The sequence below is a fragment of the Trachinotus anak genome, unplaced genomic scaffold (genome assembly GCF_046630095.1).
Source record: "Trachinotus anak isolate AG129_WGS33_773 ecotype Australia unplaced genomic scaffold, CSIRO_AGI_Tana_v1 ptg000025l, whole genome shotgun sequence".
Lineage (NCBI taxonomy): Eukaryota > Metazoa > Chordata > Actinopteri > Carangiformes > Carangidae > Trachinotus > Trachinotus anak.
The window spans coordinates 8,615,697-8,640,577 of record NW_027273876.1 but is presented as its reverse complement, the minus strand read 5'-3'; the positions used below and the strand labels follow the sequence as shown (position 1 = coordinate 8,640,577).

At 40.8% G+C, this 24,881-nt stretch overlaps 2 protein-coding genes across 14 annotated transcripts in view; both read right to left on the bottom strand.

Moving 5' to 3' along the window:
- LOC139608757 (calcium-activated potassium channel subunit alpha-1a) overlaps window positions 1-7,719 on the bottom strand; it is an 85,976-nt gene extending 78,257 nt beyond the window's left edge. For 2 of the 12 annotated variants that reach the window (XM_071462808.1, XM_071462809.1), the window contains exon 1: window positions 6,970-7,717. In XM_071462808.1, coding sequence (XP_071318909.1) covers window positions 6,970-7,203 — 234 coding nt within the window. In that variant the 5' untranslated portion in view covers window positions 7,204-7,717. Of the gene's footprint in view, window positions 1-6,969 lie in introns of all 12 variants that reach the window. The other 10 variants (XM_071462807.1, XM_071462816.1, XM_071462811.1 and 7 more) reach the window with 7 other exon arrangements.
- Window positions 7,720-8,670: 951 nt separating this feature from the next.
- LOC139608756 (disks large homolog 5-like) overlaps window positions 8,671-24,881 on the bottom strand; it is a 33,789-nt gene continuing 17,578 nt past the window's right edge. For both annotated transcript variants that reach the window (XM_071462803.1, XM_071462804.1), the window contains exons 15-33: window positions 24,774-24,866; window positions 23,265-24,227; window positions 22,787-22,910; window positions 22,399-22,543; window positions 21,639-21,760; window positions 20,313-20,396; window positions 20,073-20,232; window positions 19,043-19,205; window positions 18,824-18,957; window positions 18,135-18,299; window positions 17,757-17,940; window positions 17,269-17,417; window positions 16,755-16,925; window positions 16,356-16,552; window positions 15,126-15,269; window positions 14,797-14,924; window positions 14,180-14,289; window positions 12,034-12,143; window positions 8,671-9,727 (exon numbers count right to left, since the gene is read on the bottom strand). In XM_071462803.1, coding sequence (XP_071318904.1) covers window positions 9,624-9,727; window positions 12,034-12,143; window positions 14,180-14,289; window positions 14,797-14,924; window positions 15,126-15,269; window positions 16,356-16,552; window positions 16,755-16,925; window positions 17,269-17,417; window positions 17,757-17,940; window positions 18,135-18,299; window positions 18,824-18,957; window positions 19,043-19,205; window positions 20,073-20,232; window positions 20,313-20,396; window positions 21,639-21,760; window positions 22,399-22,543; window positions 22,787-22,910; window positions 23,265-24,227; window positions 24,774-24,866 — 3,450 coding nt within the window. In that variant the 3' untranslated portion in view covers window positions 8,671-9,623. The remainder of the gene's footprint in view (window positions 9,728-12,033; window positions 12,144-14,179; window positions 14,290-14,796; window positions 14,925-15,125; window positions 15,270-16,355; window positions 16,553-16,754; window positions 16,926-17,268; window positions 17,418-17,756; window positions 17,941-18,134; window positions 18,300-18,823; window positions 18,958-19,042; window positions 19,206-20,072; window positions 20,233-20,312; window positions 20,397-21,638; window positions 21,761-22,398; window positions 22,544-22,786; window positions 22,911-23,264; window positions 24,228-24,773; window positions 24,867-24,881) is intronic.

The window sequence follows — 24,881 nt, the reverse complement described above, 5'->3', positions numbered from 1 at the left end:
CATGACTGATTCCAACTAAACATGTCTTTGTCCACTCTAGTAATTAGTGGCATGTGACGCAATGCAAAGACGACTGAAAACCTAATGCAGTGGTTATTTACGGAAGCTGAGAAAGGCCATACTCGACAAAGGTCGTTATCGCAAGATAATAACATATTATCAGGAGAAAATGATTTTTTGTTATCCAGAGATAACAAGAAAAAACTTTTTTTTTTTGGTTTTCTCAAGCTATTATCCTGTTATCTCGAGATAATGAACTTTCAGTTCAGTTCAGCTGTTCAGTTGCATTATGGGAATTATATGATCCAGTGTTTTCATAGTTTGTTCCATAACTGGGGACGATGACTAGAGTCTCTGCTGCTTAAATTCTGACTGTTTGCCTTTTAATCTGTCTCCTTCGAGTGTTGTGACTTTAAGAGAGAATACTTCTTTATAAATGTGCTAATACAAAAGACATCCAATAAGAAAGATGCTATGTCTTTGTCTCATTAAGTCTTATGGAATTTTACCGAAATTTCTGAACAATCAAACTGCATCATTGAAAATCCTCATATTATCAATTTACTAATAATTTAGTCCTGGAGATGGAGATGAGGGCTCTGTACAGTGAAGGTATTCTTGTCAAGATGCATCTCATTACAATATTTTTTTTTTCTTGTAATTTTCATGTCTATGGTGTTTTTCCCTATTTCCCTCTGAAGACTATAGGCTACATTATGTGATGCAAGACTGAGGGGCCTTTTTATGTGATCTGAACCTGTTCTGTATGGTACTGGTAAATTGACTATGTCTGTTTACAGTTGAAGGATTTCACTTTGTGTTTCTGGCATCCTCAGATTGGTGGATTTTTCAGTGTGAGAGCTTGGAGACGATACATGTATGAGACTTTTTATCTATATGAACTTTGCATGATTAAGGTAAAAAAAGTACAAAAAGTACAAATAATGGACACTGTGTGGGATTCTTAGTTTTCTTTTCAAACACTTTGCCACAATTCATATGATGTGTCCTCTGTCCCTTTGACCACAGCTCCATGAAACACTTGACCTGATGTCGTGACACAGGCTGAATTGAGGGAAGTAACAGTCACTAAGCAGTCTTAATTGGCGCCATGCTGTTATCCCTCAGCACTTTAATGACCAAATCTAAAATGATCACATTTTTAATGCCAGTAAAGGCGGAGTTCAAACATTCATGATTTACTATTCATGCCTGTGTCCAATTATTTTTTAAAAGGCTCACACAGATGATTTCATCTTAAGGTCACAAGCAGGAAGATACCTTGAATGTGAAAATGGAAGGTGGTTTTTTTTTTTTTTTTTTTTGACATTTAAACCTCAAATTGAGTTATAATCATTAACTATTAGTCATATGAAGTTTACTTTTGTAAAAGTTGTATAGTTTTAGTTAGCTACCTACACATCAGGAGGGTTAAACAAATCTTCCACTGGACTTTATTTTAATGAAATGAAAATGGACAAGATACATTTTTAATGGGAGCAGACACCAGAAAAGTACATGTCGTCATTAAAGCCACTAAGGCAGCACATCTCCTCTTTGTGACTTTGATCAATAGTCTAAGCCTCCAAATTTAGGTTTCACTATCTTGCCTAAATCTAGTCCCTCTGACACCATGGGTCATTGATCAACACTGTAAGCCTATTCTCATGATCCGCCATAATCATTTCTCAAAGGGAGAGTGCATTAAACTAGAATAGAACATGTGGCTCATGACACAATTTCTCCAAAAGTGAATAAATAATTTAAAAATGTATTAATATAAATCACATTAATAATGAATCAAGACAGTCTCGGAGGAGGAAAAACTTCCTGAAATATCTGAGCCTCATAACTGATCTATAGCCCCTAAGCTGTGTGAAGAAAGATGGCATCTGTATCACGGATGGCACTTGGCGTCACTTTTTTTCAGTGGATGAATGAACACAATTATTTGGTTAATATCCACATGAACGTACAAACATCAGAGGGCAGTGAACTGAACCTCCAGTCAGCGGCTAGATTCAGCGCGGTTGTGAGGACATCGATGTTATGTGGAATCAGAAGCTAAAATTGGACTCTAGTAGCATGTGTTGTTATAATGAATAATGAATGACTCACCTGTTGACAAACAGTTTTACAAACTATTTTAAAATAAGTTGGAAAGTTTATACAACAGTAAAAAACTGAATTGTGTCAGTGACATATACTGTACATACACAAAAAAAAACAAAAAAAAAACACTTTCTACCACATCTGTCTGGCAACAGCATCAACAGCATCTTCACTCTTTCTGATAGAGACAAACCAGCAGGCCCTGGCACTGTTGAGATGTTCAACATTTGTGTTAATCTGAGACCTGTTGGATCCCAGATGGTGCCGTGACAGCCAAACTACAACATGCTGCTGATATTATGCAATGTGAGCAGCTAATACTTGCCTGACTAATTACACCTCCAATTAAACGGACATTACAGGGAATATATATGCTTTCTTAACAACGAAGACTGACAAACTAAATTGCAGAAACTACAGTGAAAGGATCGGGGATCTATACATGAAACAAATCATGCCGCCTTCACATGCTTCTTCCTCTGTAGTACAACATGTGATGCGTTCAAGCACTTTTGGCTACAGATAAGATAAAATGGACACAAACTAAATCAGGCTCTTGTATTTCATTATCAAATCCTGCAGCAAGGAGTTTTTTTTTCAGAATCTGTGAACAAAAATAGTTTATTTTCAAAATTATGGTAGCCGATGTAATTGACGTTCATCTGCATTAATATTCACTCTGCTTGACCTGTTGGCATTTTCTGCGTCTGTGTGTGCGCATGTCTGTGTGAGGGAGGCAACAGCAAAGTGCCACTCAGCTATTCTGACTTTCTGGCTCGTACATCATAAGCATTCATCTCATAATTACAATATTTCAGACAGCACTTAAAAGCGCCACGAGAGTGACTCTCTATTTGAATCCTCAAATAACCCCCCCCCCCCCCCACCCCCAACCCACACCCACCCTGTGCACCTGACACATCTAAGAACTGAGTCACTGCCAGAAGATGCACAGAGCACCCTGTCTGTGCATAACCTGCCTTTTCAAGTACTCTTAAAAAAAATTAAATGAATAACAATCATACAAAATGATTAAACAGGAAACATTGGGTCTATCCTGTATTTAGCACCTATAGGCACTATACTGCAAATTTCCCCACTGTGGAACTAATAAAGGACTATCTTACCTTATCCTACCTTACCTTATCTTATCTTATATAAATATCTTTATTTATAACACACTATAATATAGTTGTAACCAGATGCAGGTGTTTATTACTATATTTGCTAGCAACTATAACTCCTGGATATAGGAAATAGGAGAATTTATTAGAAATATAGAAATATAAATGAAACTCTAAAGCCATTTCAGCAGGTCCATGGGGCAGTGCTTCATGCTAATTGCTAACATCAGTATGCTAACCTGCTCATAATGCTGATTGGAACATGCTGATGTTTAGCCGGTAAAATGTCCACCATGTTCTAAGTTTAGCATCTTAGCACACCAACATTTGCCTATTAGCTCACTGACACAAAGAACAGCTGAGGCTGATGGGAATGTAATTAATTTTGAGGGTATTTGGTTCTAAACCCAAGTGTTAAAACCAAGTCTTAAGAGTTTATCCTCTGAGGATCTTGTAAATCTGTAGGAAATTTCATTGCAATCTGTCAAATAGTTATTGAGACAAATCACTCAAAATCAAAACTGTCAACCTCGTGGTGGCGCAAGAGGAAAAGTCAGGGGATCACCAAAATTATTACAATTCATCCTGTGGCAATCCTGAATGTCTGTACCAAAGGTCTTGGCCAACAGTTGTTCAGTCTGAACTGGCTGACTGATCAATGACCATCCATTGCCACTGGTTGGTCAGGGCCCACTTTCAATATCTTGAAAAAGCAACATATTGATCAGGGACACATCTACTTCTGGACGTGACGTCCACAGCTGGATATGTGGTGCATCAAACTTCCAGCAGCTCTCCTGAACTTAGATCAAATAAACAATAAAAAACACACCGTCAATGAAACATTATGAGTCTGAAACATGACTGAGAGGCTGCCACTGCTCGTCATCCTCCCACTGTGAATACAGTGCCATTTACAATGAACACAATTTCTTTCTTCCTCCCAGACAGATAATAGCCGTCATTCATCAGAACCTCACAACCGTCGAGTTTCATCGATTACCATCTGACTGGGAAGGCAGGGCCACAGAGATGGAGGCTCAGTCTCAGAGACATGAGAGCTGTCAGAACAGAGTAGGGCAGCGAACGCCCCGCAGAGGGGAAAAACAAACTGAAAATTAGAAAAGGAGGAAACAGATTATCATCTCCCGTCTACAAACAATGCCACTGAAAGCTCCTTGTTTGGGCTGCTAATGACATGCACAGACGGGGAGGGGGTCGGGAGGTGTTCCTCCAACACAACCTGCCACATCTCACAGCCTAGACAACTGCATAACAGGGAGAGATTTACTCTTATAATGAAATCCTTTGCTTGCTAGTTGCTTAGCAACAAAAATACTGATTCATATGGCACATACCGTATGCGCCTGACACTGCATTTCTGACACTTTGGAGAAAGGTTGATTCTTGGATGAGAAAGAGAGAGGTGTGAGAAGAAGACTGGGCAGGAGTTACGAAATGAATGCCAGGAGAGCAAAAGGCAGAGAGGGGAGGATTGGAAGTGAAAGGATGACCCATCCCTGGCTGACTCCCACAGAGTAGCACAACAGGTTGGAGCTCACCAGCTTCACTTGGCAAAATCTGAGCATGAAACACGAAATCTGACTTCTCTCTTGTGTTCACACATGAACAGTGTTTGACGGTGGGCTCTTATTTTCACAGATGCATTTCGTTCCGTTTCTATAAATCTATAAATAAAACTTAGATCTAAGCGGATGGATTCTCTTAGATGTTGTAACTAGAAATCTTTTGTGTGTGTCATTTATTGAGAGAAATGTGTAGATTTTCAGCTTTTTCCCCATTTTGCATCACCACAACTTGAATACATTTGAGTTTTGAATTGTTGGTCAAACAAAACAGGCAATTTGAAGACATCACCATGGGCTCTGGGAACTTGTGATAGGCATCTTTTTAAAGACCAAGAACATTTGAAAGACCAAGTGATTCATCAAAATATGTCAGCAGATTGAAAGCTGATGAGAGTAATTGTTTTCGCAGCCCTGCTTGTAACCAGCGACGACCAAAGCATGGAAATGATACAGATGTCTCCCTTCAAAAGGTCACCACCACCCTTTATGGAGCCTTTGCCATTTCTCCTTTTCCACCCTGCCTGTCTGAGAGATGAATGCTCATACATTAGGTAAAAAGATGAGCTGCTCCATCTCGGGCACCTTTATCAGCTTGTCCATTTTGTCCTTCAGTATATGAGGAAGGACACAAACTTTATTTTTTACTCATAAAAGATACGGTTTAGAAAAGCCTGAGCGCTCAGTACAGCAGAAAAACTGCGTGGTTATTTTTTTCCCCCTAACGCAGGACTGCAGCCGGCCTCAGGCAGATGGTGTCGTAACAATTGTGAAATAGAAAATCTAGTGGCAGTCTGCCTTAAATGTTATGAAAATTATTTCTAGGGATTACATTGTGGCATGAGTGTTAACCTCCACACAGACACTCAGATACACACCACTGGTGAGAGAATTGGATATCCCAACAATGTCTGACTCGTGTAGCAGCAGCTGACTGGCTCTCTGTGTCCTGAAAAACTATTCCTGACTTTTGGAAATGAGTCAAAAAAATAAATGGTGACGTGTGCTTCACTGGAGGGTTTCAAACAGCAAATACTCGTGAGCTCAGACTATGTTGATATGCTTTTGGACAACTACCAGTTTGTGAAATTACATTTGACGTTAATTTCTGCTCGTGTCTATGTCTTAAAATCTTAAAGGGTGGTGTCAGTGAGATTAGAGAAAAACATCTGCCTCCTCCCTAAGAAAATGGTGGTGAATGCAATTTTGTTTGTGATGTTCCCAGCACTGAAAAAAAAAATAATAATAATTCAACCGCAACATCTCCTTCCACATAAGTGTCCCTGTTACTCTGATGAATCCACAGTGCACATTGTGGACAGTTTTCATATGGACCTATTCTCCAACAGAACCATCCAGAGTAACGCGGACATTGTTTCTGGAAAGACAAGTTTCCAGTGAATTTTTTATAGATGGTTTTTTTCCCCCACTGTTTTCAGCAGCAATAACGGAGGCGGAAATCTCAGAGAGAGAGACATCTCACTGGGTCTGTAGTTCTGGGCAAATAAAACTACAACTACAGGCCCAGTGCATAACTATACAACACCAGTGGTTTCTGGTACCAATCCTTTAAATATCCCATTGTTAACATCAAAGCTAGTCCATATCAGAAAAGCTGTTTTAAAAATTGGACATGATATCTCTGGTAATCATACATTGACTTACAAAACACTACTTGTGTGTGTGTGTGTGTGTGTGTGTATTTCAGTGATTTATTTGCATTTAATGCCAAAAGCAATGCTTTAAGATTCAATCAAAAGGCAATTATTGTGTTAAAATATGGAAGGAAGGAGGTTATAATAATCTTAGCCTGCCTGTAGCCTATGTTGAGCCATTTTCAAATCAACTTAAAGGAACAAATAGAGGGTGTAAGAACTATAAACCTTCACCTGTATCTCGTCTAAGGGTAAAATCATTTTAGTATCACGGTCTCTCATCGTTGCTGTACGGGGGATTAAGCCAAGGGTTCATTATTCAGAGTCATGCACCGCTCTCTCTGCCTATGGGGCCTTAACACAGATTTCATTTAGAGCCCGTTTCATAAATCAAATTGGCTGGACACGTTGTTGTCACGCACAAAAAGCCGGTGATAAATAAGTCATTTCACTGAGCAGGGGTGGTTGAGGAGACGACCTGGCACAGCCTACCTTCTTTTTGGCGTTACAGTGGCAGCACACAGTCCACAGGTACTTGAGAGTTCTCCACAGGAGGATTATGAAGAGACCCCCAAAGAAAGTGACCATGGAGGAGGCGAGGAAAGCCCACCACATCCGCTGGCCGTTGTTGTCACAGGGCACATCTGACGAGAACGGGATGATCACATTCATCTTGGATATGTGGATGGACGGATCCGGGTTGAACTTCTCCCTGTTTTTCGGCATTATCGACTTGTGGTCACCTGCCAACCCACCCACCACCACCACCCCCCTCCCCCCCACACACACACACACACACGCAAAAACAAATCAACTCAACTGGGATTCAGGCGCTTTGGGGAGCTCCAGCCAGCGCCCCCTGATGCCCTAGCGGCTCAGCCATGTTGAGTCAACCACCTCCCGCTCCCCTGCCTTCTCATCTGGCTTCACCGAGCGAGGACGCAAAAGTTAAGTCGGGAGCAGACACACGCACAATGAGAAAAACTTCCTTTGAAACCGAGAGATCAGTCGTGCGCCTCACGATGCGCGTTCATGGCCGCGACTGCGCGTCATCCGGTTGATCTGTGCGTAAAAAATAAAAAATAAAAAAAAAATCACATTTTCTTGCCTACTCCGCAAAACGCGACGGTGTCTCTGGCAGTCCCGGTGGACGGAGCTGCGTGACAATTATCACAGTTGTTATTTCAGCGAAGAGGCGTGTCGTCTCCTCCACCTTGTGTCGGCAGGTCCGCTACTTGAGCTCCGCACAAGCGCACTGTTGAATGCGCTCCTCGCGTTGAAGGTCGCTCTTTATCGATCTTCTTTTTTTTTTAAAGAAAAAAAAAAAACAAAAACAAGGGGAGATACCGTTTGCAAATCAAAAAAAAAAAAAAAAAAAAAAAGGCTGGACCACGGTTTCTTGAGTTGAAGAGCGGTTCCGGCGTCTCTCGCTCCCCGGGCTCCGCCGCCTGTCACATCCATTTGTTGGAAGATGGCATCGCAGATTTACAGGTAGCGGGGGAGGAGCCACCGGTGGCCGACGTCGATGCTTATCTGGATGTTTGGTTATTTATAGTGACCGCTTCATCGATTTTTTATGATTCCAACTTTGTGGCTAAAGCCATCTGATTCTGAAACTCGTGCATCTGTGGAGACACTTTCAATTTTTTTTAACGAATGATATTCATGCTCTGATATTAAAACATTTATACCCAGGGACTCTCAATGGCGCTTTATCTCCTCACACCTAAGATCCACATAAAAAGACATGTAAACATTTCTTTTTAAAACATGTAAAGTTTTCATAACGCGTTTGTATGAAGGTTTTTTTTTTTTTAAAACAGATGCTCCTCAAAGTCTCAACTGCCAGGTGACAGCAGTATCTCCAACATATTCCAGCCCTCACAAAAAGCACCAGAGCTGCTCAACAGGGTGAATATAAATAATGAGAAGTAATATGACAAGGAACGTAATGTCTTTAATAGGCAGCTGTGACAATGTGGGATGAAAAAAAAAGACATCTTACCATCTCTCACCTACAGTGGTGGTGTACTCCGCCTAGTGGACAAAAAGTGCGTTGATCGGATATTTCTCTTGACAAATATCAGCCTGTTTGTTGTTGAATTATTTTGCAAATAATAAAAAAAATAAATATAAAATGGAATTCAAGTTAACACAATCTACGTTTCAACAGAAAAACAAAGACAACTTGGATTCCATTAACTGTACTGTTTTTAATATTTTGTAGAAATATTAACCTTCATTAGGAGAAAACCTGACCTAAAGAGTTTCATCTAACTTGAAGATGAAATGTTGAGAACATGATCTACTGAAGGTCCAAGAGGTGCATGTGAAGGTGCTGACAGCCAACCGTGAGCCAGAAATAAAATATCCCTTCTTAAAAATACAGCATTGGCAACAGTAGAGCAGACAAACTGGGTACACTGTGGTGAAACTAACATACCTGTAGTGTGATTTATCATGTTGTGTTAATAAGTCCAAGAATGTACAGCGATTAACAAATATAATTAGCTTGGCACAATATTATTTTTGAGTACTGAAATGATTTCAACAGAGAAAAAAAAATGGTGGCATCAGACAATGAAATAGCACAGACGGCTGCGACACAATGTGAGAGAAGCTTGTATGCCCCAAATTTCTCCTCTATAAATAAGAACATTACCTGGAAAATATCCTCCTTCCTATTAACTACACAACTACATTTGTATAACAGAGGTTTATAACCAACATCTTTGATTTGATTAGATAAATTAAATGGCAGGAAAATACGTATAAATATAGAGAAGGGAACACAGTGGTCCATTCTATCTTCATTTCAAGAATAAAGTCTTCAGTTTGCATCGATGCAGACTTCCTGTGGTCCGACATACTCATGGGACAAAGTGGGATTAAGAGGAGTGCTACTAGATGTAAGGGAAAATAAAACATTCAAGTATTAAATACTAGTGTAAACAAATCTATCTGTAGTACAGTACATCACTATCATAGTGGGAATATTACATCATCATCAGTGCTGATACTGGTATATGTGGAAAAGCATTGGAGTTAACCATGATGTATGTTAGATGTACCGATTCGCTGTGTGTCCCATAATAAAAAATAATCCTCTAATATTTCAGAGTGACGTGAGGCGAGAGGTGACATTTCTACGGTGCTCCATCTGGAATCCAGAGTACTTTAGTCTGTTCCTGCTCCACGATGGTCATGATCTGAGTGCAAATGTAGGAGACGCTGCCTCCCTGGACAACGCCTGCAACACAGTGGGGGTGGGGAGGAATATTTACATGGGGAGTGTTAAGCATGTCTGCAGATTTGGCTTCGTGTATATGAAACATCTAGAGCTGTAAGTAATCAATTAATCTGTCTTCTCTTTTTATTAATTGATAATCATTTGTCAATAAAATTGTGGAAAATGTAACTAATGATTATTTTCATTAGTCTTATGATTAGTGTCTGACTTTACTCCTTTAGCACTGCAGTCATATCAATTATTTATATGAAAAATTGATGCAGCAGAAGCAGAGTCTTATTCCACAGTTTCTTCTTTCTTGTCAAAACCTGGTGCCTACATTAACCACAATGCAACCCAACTGCCGACAGTCTGCTCAGGGTTTCGTGTGTGTTTGGCTAGTAGCGGTCAATGTAGCCTTGAGCTGTTAGCCTCAAGCAGAAGTCTTTGAGCTCATGTCCTTCTAACTCTGCAACCACAGAAGTTTTTATTTTTCAAACTTGCACATTTCAAACCCAACCAAAGCTGACTCAAGTGACATCACATGATGCAGTTCCTCTGGAGCCACAAAAGGATTTATACGTTTTCTACATATGCAGTCTGTAAACAGACTTTGATGAGTGAAATCATCTGAATTTCCCTTTAATTGTGAACTCTATAAAATGTCAGAAAAAAGTCCATTAGGATTTCTTTAAGCCCAAGATGACATTTTCAGATTGCTTGTCTCTCCAGCCAACAGTTCAAAACTCCAATATACTAAGTTTACTTTATCACATAAGACAAAGAAAATGAGCAAATCCTCACAACAGAAAGGCTGGGACTAGGAAATATTTGGTGTTTTTGCTTGAATTATTTAACCATTATCAGAAAAACAGTCAATACATTTTTATTTTATTTTTTCAACTAGCTAATTTCCCAGAAGCCAATGCAACATCTTCATTGGGCTGGTATTGTCTGACCAACAATCAACAAAAAAATATTCAATTTTCAATAATATGAAACTGCAAGAAGCATCAAATCCTTATTGATCAACTTTTTGCTGATCTTCTGATTATTTCAGTGCTGTAAACATTAACATTCTCATGGACAAACAGGACTGTGCAGCCAAAATATTTGCAGATAAACAGCACTGCAGGGATATGATCGTGCCATCCACCAGCAAACACTCAGATTTATTACTGTTGATAATTATAGTTCACATTGTTGTGGCTCGTGTGCAGAAGTTGGCCAGCAACCTCTCCCTGTTAGAAGGGATCAGCAGTGGTATGTGTTCATTTCCAAAGCCCCTCCCCATAAATCGCCTGCTTTTATAGAGTCATTAATCAGCTGGACAGTTGGGTGTCTCAGACTGGTCGCTGCTCCAGATACCAAAACTTTAACTCTGATCTGTTAAAGACCTCAGAGATACTGTGCTCCAAAAGCCTCAGATAACCTCTGGTGCTGTTAGAGATTCCCATTGGTTAAACTAGACCATATTAATATGAAGATTATACTTGTTACAATGACTTATTCCAGCTGGGTTTTATCATTTTTTTTTGGTGTATTCTGGTCTCTTTTTGGTTAAAGGGACCATTGTAACACAGCCTCTACAGTGCAAAACTCCATTAATGGATAAACTGCATTGATAAAAGTTGTTCTAAGTGGGATTTAAACTCATCCCTTGTCTTTATTTGGTTTGATGTATAATGCCGATATATTTAACTTCATCCTGAAATCACATTTACATCGTTTCAAGATTTTAGCCCAAAAATATCCTGAACTATAACACTTGTTGTTTTATACCCTGAAGTTTGTCACAGGTGAAGACAACCGATTCAGTGTGCACAGGGACTCATAAGGTCCTGAGAGAGAGATGAGCATGTTAGAGTTTGTTTGTTTGACAGATGTGTCATCTCTCCATTAAGTAATGGCAGGAATTTCTGAATTAATAAAGGAATTCATGTGTCAAAGTGATTGCGAGGAATTGGGACATTGAAACATTGCTGCTTTGTTTTTCAAAGTGAACTTTTTGCAATGCTTTGACCGCCAAAAACTTAAATTGACCTTTTCTGTGCAGAGGAAGTTATACAACACGCAGATGTCCACTACAGGTGGGTTTAGAAATATATTTTGTGTGATTTGGGTGAACTGACCCTTTAATAGATCTGGATAAAAACATAAACCTTTATTTACAAACTGGTATATTCAGTACTGCAGTAATACACATTATTTTACATTTACAAAGCTGCGTACAAAGCTGTCTCTGTAAGCTCATAATGCTGTTATGTAATCCTTGTATCTATACTAGCTTTTGTACATCGGAGATAAAATAAGTAATTTCCACCAACCTGTGAAGAAGCGGCTGTACTCCTGCTCTATTTTCTGTGCTGCCTCAAACTGCTCCTTGGAATGTTTCTGTGAGAGTTTATCCCGCAGGTACAAAGGGTCCTTCTGCTCTCTGATGAGACACCACCAACAACTGTCAGCATCCTCCAAAATCTCACTTCACAGTTTACACAGATTCATAACATGCCACAATACCACAGTGTGGGAACAGGTTTGACAGCTCTACATCATTTTTAGGAAGTGATTGCAATCAGATTTAAAAATTACACTAGATGCCCACACATTCTTAAAACAGTTATGATTGCACAGTATTGTTTTAAAATTGTTTGCTATATTACTTCATCTCTTGACATTGTGCTTGTAGTGTTTGTTTGCGAGTCAGACTTCACGTTCACAAGCTTTATTCTGACCTGACTGAATGATAAAGTTTGCACTGCAACAACTCTGAAGTGTTTCTGCATGACCGCACACTCAGGTACGAAAAGTGATATGAATAAAACTTCTATCATGATGACTAATGATTTTAAGTATGTAAATAAATACAAATAAATTGCAGATGGGAATGTTCAGGGATCCAGTGAAATGAACACCTAAAAATTCTGTATCATATTGAAGTACTGTATCATATTGAAGCAAAAACACTCTTTTTGTTGAGTTGTAACATTGCCCACAATCAGACATACTGCTTTAAAGAAAATGTTGATATACACGGTGCAGCAAAATCTTTGCAAATGCCTGTCAGGTAGCCTTCTACCTTCAGCATCTAACAGACAACCCACTGCAGAGCCTCAGTGAAATCTCTCTACTTTAAAGCCTTCCACTGGTTCACTCCATATCTGCACACAGTCTTGAGAAGAAGTCATGTGCAGTCAGTCTTCACCCACTGGGAGGCTATGACCTAACCTAGAATCACACTCCCATCTCTCCCTGGCACTCAGTATGCAGTCAACATTATTGGTCTGCTGGTGCCTCCCAGAGGACAAAAAACAACGAAAAAGCTTGAGCTTGTGTCAATCACTGCAGCAGGCAGGCAGTGGGAGGTGTGTTTGTGTGTACGTGGCGGCCGTGGCGGATGGGGGCACAGAGCGTTTTAGCCACCCACGCCATGAATCGCAACCACAGGCCCTGCGAGCTCTCCCTGGACAGCTGGCACTCAGCTGATGACAGCGAAGGCTTAGCAGGAATCAATCTCCACCATGTCTGCCTGCTGCACCGCTTCATAGACTTGTAGGCGTGGGTGTGTACGTGTGTGGCCGAGAAAGCCTGTTCCTGCCAGACCTGTGTGTGTCTTTGTGTGTGTGTGTGTGTGTGTGTGTGTGTATATGTATAAAGGACCATGCTGAGGGTTCAGCAGATTTAATCTTCCTATGCGATTACAAATGAAAAAGCAGAGGGATTTTTGAAAATGACAATCATCCTATCAAAACCCCGGCAGGTGGTGGAATAGAGCAGGCTGTGGTTTCTGAACTAATGACACTGATCAAATCAGGATGATCAATTAGTTTTTGTTGTGCCTGCAGGGTGAATATGATTATGAAAGCTGCAAGAAATCTGCACGTCAATTTCCTGAGTGCCAGTCCTGACCGACAGACAGAAAATTAGGAAGGAGTAATCAAGAATTGTATTTCCTGGAAGGAGATCTGGCATCAACACAGATGAGAGAAATGTACAGCTGAGTCATTCGAACATTCATCTTCTGAACCAAAACATTGTCCTGACCAGGAAAAGCAGGAGAAGACACCTTTTGTGCCAAATAATGTTCTACATTTGTGTGTAACTGTTAAATTTCTGATTACATAAGAATTTAAGGTCCCATCAGTTGACTGCAAGAGCAGGTGATTAAATGAGATGCTACAGACACTACAACGTATGCTGGTGATTTGTGTCCATTAGATTTTGATATTACTTTCATTTCTGTGAAATCATTATCTTCTAAACATTACATTCTCATAAACAGCCTCTAGAACAAAAAGTCTTTGATGAATGATCTTCTCAGTATGTTGTTGAAGGATCTGAACTTGAAGTAAAGTTGTGTGGCACCAAAACACTCTGCACGCTCGACACACGCTTGACATGTCCTCAGGCAAGAAATTTAAAAATATAAGAAAAACAAACATAAAAAAAAAAAAAAGATGTGGGATTACTCACTTTATCTGCTTGGCATTTTTGTAGCGAATGAATATGACGATTGGGTAGATGTGAACGCTGTGAAGGCGTTCGATGGCGTGAGGGGCAATGTCAAGTAAACAGTGACAGTCCTATGAGAGAAAATGACAGCAAGAGAGTGCGTGAGAAATGGTGGATGGTTCAAAGCAGAATGCTGAAGAAAAACTATCCAGATTGAGTTCGATTTGTTTTTCATATTTCACAATGGGTTAGCATATCTAAAAATCAAATTGACATTAAAGCTGCAGTTTATCTTTGGTGAACTCAAGTGCATAACTTCTTTCTGCAGGTTGTCAGATATATGGGCAGCTACCTGACTGCCATGCCCATCCAAAAAAAAACCTTAATGCAGCATCTATGCAATCAGTTAGTTTATTTTTGATCAAGTTTGATGAACTGAACTGGGTTTGAGCCAATCACCAAACACTTTCAACCCTCTACAGACAAATATGACATTGTTGTACCGATGTGATGTTTAATACAGCGCACAAACTTGACAGTTATAAAACTCAGCAAAGTTGATGTCAATGTTGTTGCTCCACAGTTGCCGCTAATATAGCTCTGTGTGGAGTATAATTCACATTGAGATGAGTTTTTACCTTCTCTGTCATTTCTTTTATTGAGGCAACCGTTGTTACATCAAAATGTCCGCTCCTCCGTTTGTAGTCAATGAACACACAGTCCTTCACTCCTCGCTCTATTGCCTGCTGAGAGGCCTTCATAATCTCTGGAAATAAAATAAATTACATTTATTAAAAATAGTGTCACTCACACTGATTTACTTTCTTCCACTTGTTATCTACATAGCTCTTAGTAAAACTCCTCTCTGCAGTGCGACATCAGTGATACAAACCTGATAAACATCTGAAATCCTTCTTGAATAAATAAACTGTAATTACAGACTCGTCATGTGTGGACACAAGCTCACCAGGAAGACAGCGACAGAAGTTTGCAGGAGCCTCCTTCACCAGCATGTCCTTACTGGCCTCCACTAATGGACCTAAGATCAGCACGGGTCTGGGTGAAGAGCACTCCACCTTCTGAACCCGCTGGTACATGAGGTTCACTCCATCTGAGCAGAAAATACAGAAGACGGACAGAGAGGTACAGCTGTGCTTTAATAGCAGTTGTGAATTTCAGTATGTTGGAAAGGGGTCCTCTGTGAGCCTCTGTGTCTTTCATAGCACAATCCTGCTTTTATAACCACACGTTCATACCTGGGAGCTGCCTCATCTGGCTAACAATAATTTTTGGTTAACTCTGTATGCTGTGCATGTGAATTCCCATCCAGGTTCTAGATGCATAAATGATGCGTACACACAAAAACCGTGCATACGCCATTTTCCGCACATGAAATGGCACATTTTACACAGAATGCACGGTGAAACTGTGCACAGCTCACACCTTCTTTTGACCTTGCATATGCATGTTTTTTTCAAGTGAGTCAAGTTAGATACAGTGATGTGAAAATGCAAAATAAAGAGGAGACACAGAACGTAACAAAAAACAAAACAGCCACTTCACTGAGCTTCATTCATTGTTGACACAGCAAAAACAATTTGAAGTTTCATAAATAGAAATAATTGTGTTTCCTTTAGCATTGTCATGAATCTACACAGAGTTTAATGCATCTGGTGTCAGATCTTTCTATTTGGTCACGAGCCTCATTCTTTAAACTTGAGGCTGTTGGGGGCCTATAACTGAGACAGCCTGGTAGGAAAAAGTAAGTAGATTTGCTGAAGTTACGAAAAATACTTTTTTTAAATTTCTCATTAGCTTCATTTCACTGCTATGGATACAAATCTTCAAAATATTAACTTTTTCAGTAAATCTGAAAAACAGCTGTGTTTCAGCCCAATGAGACACTTAAGTATTTAGGTGAATCAGCTCAACCTCTAATATACCCTCTCTTAATTCATGTTTCTTTCTCCTGAAATTTTCTCTCTCTCTCTTCCTTGCAAGATGATGTGAACACAGTAAACTGGAGATAGAAAATTTAAAGTTTGCTCCTCTTTACAATAACTACATTCACTTGAATATACCTTCCCACAAATACATCTTTCCTTTTACCAATGTTTTAATATTTTGAGAGCAGGACACTATGGTAATTAAGTTACGATCTGATCATTATGTGGCTTTTGCTTTGTGTGTGTGTTACCCTCTGTGATGGGTAAAGAATCTGTGCTGATGGCATCCAGAGCCATGAGATCCTTCCCATCCTTAGATCCACTGCGTTTGTGCTTCAGCCTGCGGCGGAAGAAGGACCTCCGTGCAGCAGCAGACAGAGTCTTGTTGGTGCCGTTATCGTCTTTTATATCGGCCATGCTGTGTCTCCTGTAGAACTCCTGGTCCATCCTTATGGAGACATATCAGCACGTTTACAGAAACTCAACTGTGATCACACTGCTGTTCTTTAACAGATAAGATTGATGAATACTGGAAGTGCTCATTCAGATTCATGAAGATAACGAGAATGGGCTAGATCATTACAAATGATAGCTTGACAGCAGTAATTACATAACCGGGGCTGCAAAAGAAGAGTATAATCTGAACTTACATGTATTTACTTGGAATCTGCCCTTTCTCCAGCTTCTGTGCATTCTCATCGAGTTGCCAGGCCATCCAGTAGCCAAAATTACCGTTTGGTAGTGTGTCTTCAACATACAGGATGTCGTCTTTCTTAAAGCTCAGTTCTTGCTCTACCTCAGCAACCCTCTCATAAAGTGCTCTGACAAGAGATGAACAACAAAGCAGATATGATGAATACGTTTTAACAGAAGGACATAACAGACTGACAGATTAATTCACAGATGACTATGAGGAGAGCCTATAAGACACATTCTGTTTAAATTCAACCCTCTCATAGGTTCAGCCTTGACTAAAAACACAAATTACCAAAACAAGATGAGAGAATTCCTTTAAAGTTATTTTTGTTAAGCCAAACATCAAGTTACTGTGGTTGTGGTTATGGTGATGTCTAAACCCAAATGTGCACAACACCATCTAAAGCTAAACCTGATCTACTTTTTGCCCTGGCTTGGATTATTTGACAGAGTGAATATTTAGCGTACCTTATAAAAAATCCATCTCTGGGGGACTCTTTGATCACAGCAAGGTTGTCCACACAGTTCTGGACCTTGAATGTGATTGTTTCAGCTGGTTTCAACATTTCCAAGTAAGCTTCTTCTTTTGTTTTATTCTTCATGCTGACGCCATTGTACTGTTTGAAAACATCAGTTACACAGTTGACAACAGGACACTGAGCTTGGCTGCCAACACGAATGACTCAATTTTTGGTAAAAGCATGCGAAACAATGCACAAAACAACAAAATAACAGTTATATAAAAGGACATAAGTTGTACTTTACACAGTCTTTCAAAAGTGCTGCTACTGAATCTGCTAAAATGGAGCAGTTCTTAAACTTTGCTTTTGTTCAGTCACAGTGAATCATCTGGTGCAAAGGGCAGGCAGAGGCCATTATTCCTGAATTATGTCCAAAATGTGTTCACACCATCTGACCAAGTAGTTTGTATTGTGATTGATAAGCACTGCAGGTACCTCCAGTAGCAAGTCTCCAGGCAGCAGGCCATCAGGACTCTTAGCAGGACTGTCGTCATCCAGACTCTCCACGAAGACGCCGTAAAGGTTTCCTCCACAGATCTGCACTCCCAGCTCCACCTGGATCCTCTTCAGCCTCACCAGTCGAGGCTCTGCAGCCCTGTGTGAACTTGAACCAGGGAGCCTAAAGAAAAAAACTCAGTCAGGGTTTGAATTTCATCCTCGCCATGGTGTCTACTTAAGATTTGAGGATTTTTCAAATTTATTTGTCATAGTAATGCAAAATGGTCATCAGCCATCATTGACCACAAAATATGAAAAGACACAGAAAATAGAAACATCACTATGAGCCTTAACAGTAATACTTTACAGTCTTACCTGAAGGAGTTGTGGGGGCTGGTGGCAGGAGTCGTCTGTTTGGACGGCGGCGTCATGGTGCCCTCGTCCTGCTCACTCAGGGTATCGACGATGGAGTGATTGTCTGGGGTGGTGGCTCCACTGCCGTGTGGTGTCGCTTGGTTGCTGATGGACTCCATCCGAGAACTGAGGAGAACAGAAGTGGAGTCAAATACATTTCTCTGCAAATCACTCACTGACTCAAAATAACTTAAAATACTTAAAATAAAAGTTAATCATTGAGTTACAGAGACAATGTCACCCTTAAAAAAAGGCAATACAATACTCAGCGTTTAAGCACATTTATAGTTCATGCAAACATTGTGTTGTTTTGAATATTCATTCTACATTTTGTGTTTGCATTTCTTACTTTGTCTCAGTTACATAACCCATCAATTTTGCCCCACTGTTGTTTGGCCCTGCAGCATGTTCTGTACTCATTTTGTACTCATATGGTTTTGTTTTCTGTGTACACAGTGTTAGGTGTTGCATGCACTAACTGTACGTAGCAGAACTACTCCATTCATTTTCTCACATTTGATTGAAAACAATTATCCATAGCACAGCATAGCCAGACTTATCTTCCAGAAAGTTAACTAAATGATCTAAACTTCATCACCCAAATCTCTGTAAGTCATTATTGTGGTATTCTTACTTCTTCTCCTTCTTACCCTGAGCGAGAGTGGTTCCCCAGCTGAAACATGTGAGGATTATACTGGGCCAGAATGGTGACAGTGTCACATTGCTGCCCGATCACCAGTCTTGCCTGCTGCTCGTTGGCATTGCGAAGGTTGATTCCATTAAACTGGAAACAGCAGTGTCTTATTAGAAACACGACAAAATGATAAACCATGGTTAGATATTTAGTTGAAGTGTCGTGGCTGCTGTACCTCAAGGAGCTGGTCTCCATACGTTAAACGAGCTTGGTGTGCGATGCTGCCTGCTGTCACTTTGGACACAAATACTCCGCCATTCTCCCCACTCACAATGGAGATCCCCAGTGGTTCAGCTCCTTTCTGTACTGTCACATTGCGTGGCTCCTCCAAGTACGGCCTTCAGAGGAAAAAGAGGAACATTTTGTACAACTGTGATGTGCTGACATCTGTGGGAAACAATGAAGACTGTTGACAGGATACAACATGCAATTCTGATCTTAGCTGCAAACTAAATTCAATTCGTTGCCTGTAATCTGATGTTTCAAGTCAGTGTAGCTCTCTGCATGACTTCTTTACGTCAAAGATGCATTGCTAACTTTAGAAAGGTCTCAACAATAAGCTATGGGAATTCTGTGGGACATGCCAAGTGCATTTCAGGACGCAACTCAAGTCATGCAATCATACAAAATTCAAAAGTGTTCTGAATAAATAACAAGCAGACAAAAGACAATGACTTAAAGGGATACACATCCATTAGTTTTCATATTGAGATTATCAAGCAAATCTAAACTACTGCTGCTAAGCAAGGCTCGAATATAACATTTATATTTGCAATTTTTACACAGAAGGTCTTGAGAGACACACTCATGAAGTGTATCTGCTACAAGTAGCACAGGACAAACCTCAAGCTTCTTAAAGAGAAGAACTTGGGCTTAACTGCCAGTGGAAGTCTGACAGAGGAAGTGTTATAAGAGACAAATCTGAGAATAAGATGGAGAGAGGAAAGAGAGTGTGATCACCCAAACCAGGAGAGAAAGATTTCAGGTTATAATGAACAGCAGCAGAGAGGAAAGAGATGAGGATGAAATGATAGATTGTAAGTCTGTGTTGTAACGGTATGAGATGGAGGCTCACAGCTTTGTTTACAGCTTTACAAAAGCTTAATCACAATGAACCAGACAGAAGCACAGACAAATGGTGGAAAACATGACATGTTCTGCTGAATGATGGGAGCATAACGACCCCGACGATGGGGCTGGCATACCCATCCTTCCTTCTGTCACCAACTGGAGCAGGGCTGACTGATATCCTGGGCTGGGTGGAAATGGAGCTCTGTGATTGGCTGCTAGTGAAAGACGATGTCTCCAGGTTGACAGGGGACATTGGAGGTGTCGGGCTGCTGCACTCTGAATGTGAGAGAGAGCCTGAAGTGGCAAGAGAAAGGAATAAATTCAGACTTTCTGTTTGGCGCTGTAAAGCTTACTATCAGACAATGGAGCTGTACCTCTGTCAGATCCAGTGGAGCGGGGATAACGGGTAGGAGGGATCTTGATGCGTTCTGCCCTAAACTGTAAAGTACTCAAGGAGCCTAAAGAAAACAGAGGAGATTTAAACTTCAACAGGAAATTGCTGAGTGAAGGTGATAAACAGTTTTCCCTGACACTGCAACCCACTGCTCTGATTAATTACAACAAAGCAAATGTTTGATGTGGTCAATTAGTCACTGTGATCACCTGAGCTGAGTCAGACAGATCACGTTGCATCTTGTCGCTTGGCCAATTTAGTTGCTAGATGACGGTTGAACCACTCATTAAATAAGAGAACTTTCCTGTTTGTGTGATATACAGCAATGCTGCTGCCCCTTTTCACCGATGGTAATGTTATATTTCAAAAAAAGACAACTGTGTAAAAGTGTAATTTCCTCTGACATTAATGAGAATAGTCTCCACCACTTTAGCCCTGCACTCCTCTGACATTTTCAGACTCATGAACAACAGTTTAAAAAAAAGTAGGTGCATCAGGATCAGAAATGTGTTTTTTTTCCCACACATTTGTGTTACTTGTCAAAACCTGGTCCCTATATTACCCACAATGAGATTCCATAGCTGACAGTTTGGAGGAGATTTGGGTATTTCATGCTAGTCCTGGTTAATGTAGCCTCAAGCTAACAGCCTCAAGCAGAGAAGAGGAGCAGACAACAGGGGTAAACTCACTTCCTTCAACCACACAGCCCTAAATTCTTCTTCAGCCCCAACCAACATTTGAGCCAATTTATCAGACTTGCTGCAGCTCTCTGGAGCCACAAAAGGCTTTATACAACTTTTTTCACATATGCAGTGGTAATCCCCAAGACCTGTAAACAGACTTTGATGTGTATAAAAGGTGGAGTTCTAGTTAAAGGCGAGGCAGCTCAATTCAGTACACTGTGGGAAACCCTGAGATTTGATTTGTTTTTACTTGCCCACAGTTTGAGATATCCGTCTTTGAGATCTATGCCACCATCCCAATACCCGCAGAGCAAGTCCTGCTCACAGTGTTGACAGTTATAAATATATAGCAATATGCCTTTGCTTACTTACCATTTTCTAAAAAATAATCCCCAATAAAACTTTTTACACTGAAGTAACCAGGACATCATTCTGATATTTCATAGCATAACTAAAGCTAACTGAAACTATATGCATGGCTATTAACCACTAAAAGTAAGAGAAAAAAAATGTTTTTGTAATTTGGGTAAACTGACCCTTTAATCACGAGAAGATACAATTGATCAGGACATATCATAAATTATGATTTGCCCAAAAACCAGGACTCCTACTACTATACTTACCCAGTCTGGCGCTGGAGGGCAAGGAGTTGGTGCTGTGGGGTGGCTGGCTGCAGCTTGTCTCAGTCGATTCTCCAGTGCGCTTGTGGCTAAGGTCCAGGCTGAGGCGACCTTGATGCTGGGGGCTAAAAGTGGAAGACAAGGCCTCAGTAAGCCCCTGGGCGGTCAATTATTCAACTCTGAGCAAGATGTAATTTGCTCTAGACCATCTGTTCATGAGATCTAGGGCAGAGTAAACACTTGTTTCGTCTGACTGTCACTGCCAAAATCCAAAGATATTCAATTTACAATGATATCAAACAAAGAATGTTCTGTATGTTTGATACTATTAATTAACAAAATTGTTGTTTATTCATCAACAAATCATTTGAATACTGAAATTCACAATAGAGACTCAAGGTGAAAGAATAATTTGATGATTACTCACAAGAGGAGCTGGACTAACACAACACTGGATGTGTACTGCTGGTCTTTTTCACAGAGAACATTTTGACATGCCACAGCAGGAAAAATAATGATGAATTTGAAAGATGGCTGAATTTCATTTCGCTGCTTCAGTCTCAAGGTTCTGGCATTGTGCGTGCTAGCGCAATGTCACTTACTGAGACACCTCAATTGAATAGAGCCATGTTAAAGCTGTTAGTAACACCTGTGCTCTTCCTCCTGTGTCAAGTCAAATTGTCTGCTGTTCAAAAGGCCTATTAGTGTGCACAAAGAAAAATGCAGAGAGTCTGGCCATGAATAGACTGGGAGATGTTATCACCTTGTGTGCGAATGTGGGTGGACTCCTGAGCTGGAAGCTGGAGGACAGTTGTTACTCTGGATCTCATGGCTCCAGGCAGTGTAGACCGGGTTCCTCATCACAGCCGTCACAGCAGGACATGGGGCTAAACCTCGCTGTACTGGATCTGGAAGATCACAAGGAGTAGAATAAGAGAGCAGATCAAACTCAACACAGACACAGCCAGACAAAAAAAAATTTACAAAAGTATATAATTATGAAATGTAAATAAATTATGGAGATCACGAGTGAAAGAGCATAGAGACTCCTTCTTTGACCCACAAATGCATGTTGTGCTCAGATGGTGGTGGAAAACTGGCTGAAAACTCAACCGAACATCTCGGTTCATTGGTTAATTGAGATGACTTACGTGCTGCAATGCTGTTGTAGCTGGGAGGTGCAAAGGGCATGCTGTACCGATTAGTTCTCATAGGAGAAAAGCGTAACAAGTCCACCGGCTCTGGGGAGTACTCATCATTAGAAAAACTCTGTACCTGTGTAAAAGGCAATAAAACAGCCAATAAGGCTAAGGTTGCAACAGACAATTGCTCCCCTAATCATTTTCTTTAAATAAAGCAATTATTTGGTCTATAAAAATGTTAGAAGTTCCAACAGCTCAAGTGACTTTTAACTGCTTGTTTTGTTTGACCCACAGTCAAATTCTCACAGTGATAATCCTGTTTGGCATTAACGATTACTTTTGCTGATCAAATAAGTTAATCAGCCAATTTTTTCATATAATAAGACCTACTAGGAATTTACAAAGTAAAGACAGAAGCATGTGGCTTATAGAAACCTGCATGTGTCATAATGGATGCTAGATAAGATAAGGCCTGAATCTCAGTTACCTGCATGGGAGCAGGGATGTGTAACGGAGTCACATTTCTCCGCAGTGCCGGTGCTGATTTTGGCCGGTACCTCCTCTTGTCCCGCTCCTCTGCCCTGTGTCGACTGCCCTCCTCCTCAGCAGGTTTCTTGGCGGCGCTCTTGGTCTCTCCTGAAGGAGCATCGGTGTAATAGAGCTGGTTCCCTGCCTCTCCCTCGTCCTGTGGGCTTGTAGCTTGAGCCGGGGAGGCCGGAGGAGTGCCAGTGGTGATGGTAGAGTCCGAGGCCGAGCTGTTCTGCTGCCGATGTTTGAACCTGAATGAGTCGCTTCTCGCTGGCGGGGTTGGGGGTGTCTGAGCGGATTCAGATATTGAGCTCTGTGGTGAGTGCTTGGGCAACTGGGAAACAGACATGTAGTCCAGTTTAGGGGGCACCTCAGGTCTCCTGAAAGCACTCACATCAAAGATGGACTTCCTCTGTTGGGGTTTTTTGTAGATGGACAATTGGGCGTACTCAGGAATCGAAGCTCCCGCTATTACTTTAGGCCACGTGCCTCCGCTCGGCTTGGCTGGTGAGCCTGGCACTCGGTCCACAGCTGCCTGGGGTGAGCTGCAGTCAGAGAGCACAGGGGTGAAGGTGAAGGGGCGATGGTGGATCTCCTGCCTCCTATAGCAGAAGTCTGGGTGGGGCTCTGAGGGAGTGTGTGAGGTGGAAAGGGAGCGGGAGTGTAGAGAGCTATTGGAAAAGGGCTTGTGGTGGGAATGAGCACTACTGCTGCTGCTCTCCAGAGAGTCTCCTGTGTCCTTACATGCTTCCTCACCTCTGCCACCCCCGTCACAGCTGCAAATGTCTGTTTGTGTGGAGCAGTTGTGCTTGGAGTTCCTGCAGTTCCTTGCGTGGACCTCACAGGGCTGCAGCCGGGAAGTCTTTTCTGAGTCTTTCAAACTTTCAAATAAACTCTGACCAGAGCAGCTCTGTGGAAAGAACTGTCGAGAAGGGGAGGTAAATAAATACTTATTTTACTATACATATAAAAATCAAGAAACTAAAGAATATATTGATCATCTTTGCAAACACAACCTCAGTGACTCACAGTGGGAGTGAGACCGAATTTGTGGGATATGAACTATGAGATATGAACTATGCCAAAAGATATTCCTCACATTAAAAGTTATCTTTTCCTTTTCACTAGTAAAATGTGTATTTATGAAACTGTATTGTTGGTGAGTTAAGTTACACAAAATAAAAATTCAATTTGTTGAAGTTAGGATTTACAATAGTGTAACACTACTATGACAAAACAGTGTGTAGTCACAGTTGCTTCCAAGTCACCATTACTCTACTGTTATTGATGTCTTTTTTAATTTTAAGAGAAATATTACTGTTTACACCTTTCACAGGTACACTTTCACAATGCACTGTAAATTCATCTCCTCCATGTACTTTTTTTTTCGTTGGGTCTATGTCACAACACCTGGGATGATATCAGCAGCAGTTTGTGTGTGTGTGTGCTGTAGGTCTGAGGAATTCACCTTCATGAGGGAGATGCTGAGAGAATCGTGGCAGTTCCTCAGCAGAGACTCACATTCAGAGAGTGACTTGTTATCGAGGGCAATTCCATTGATCTGTTGTGTAAGTAA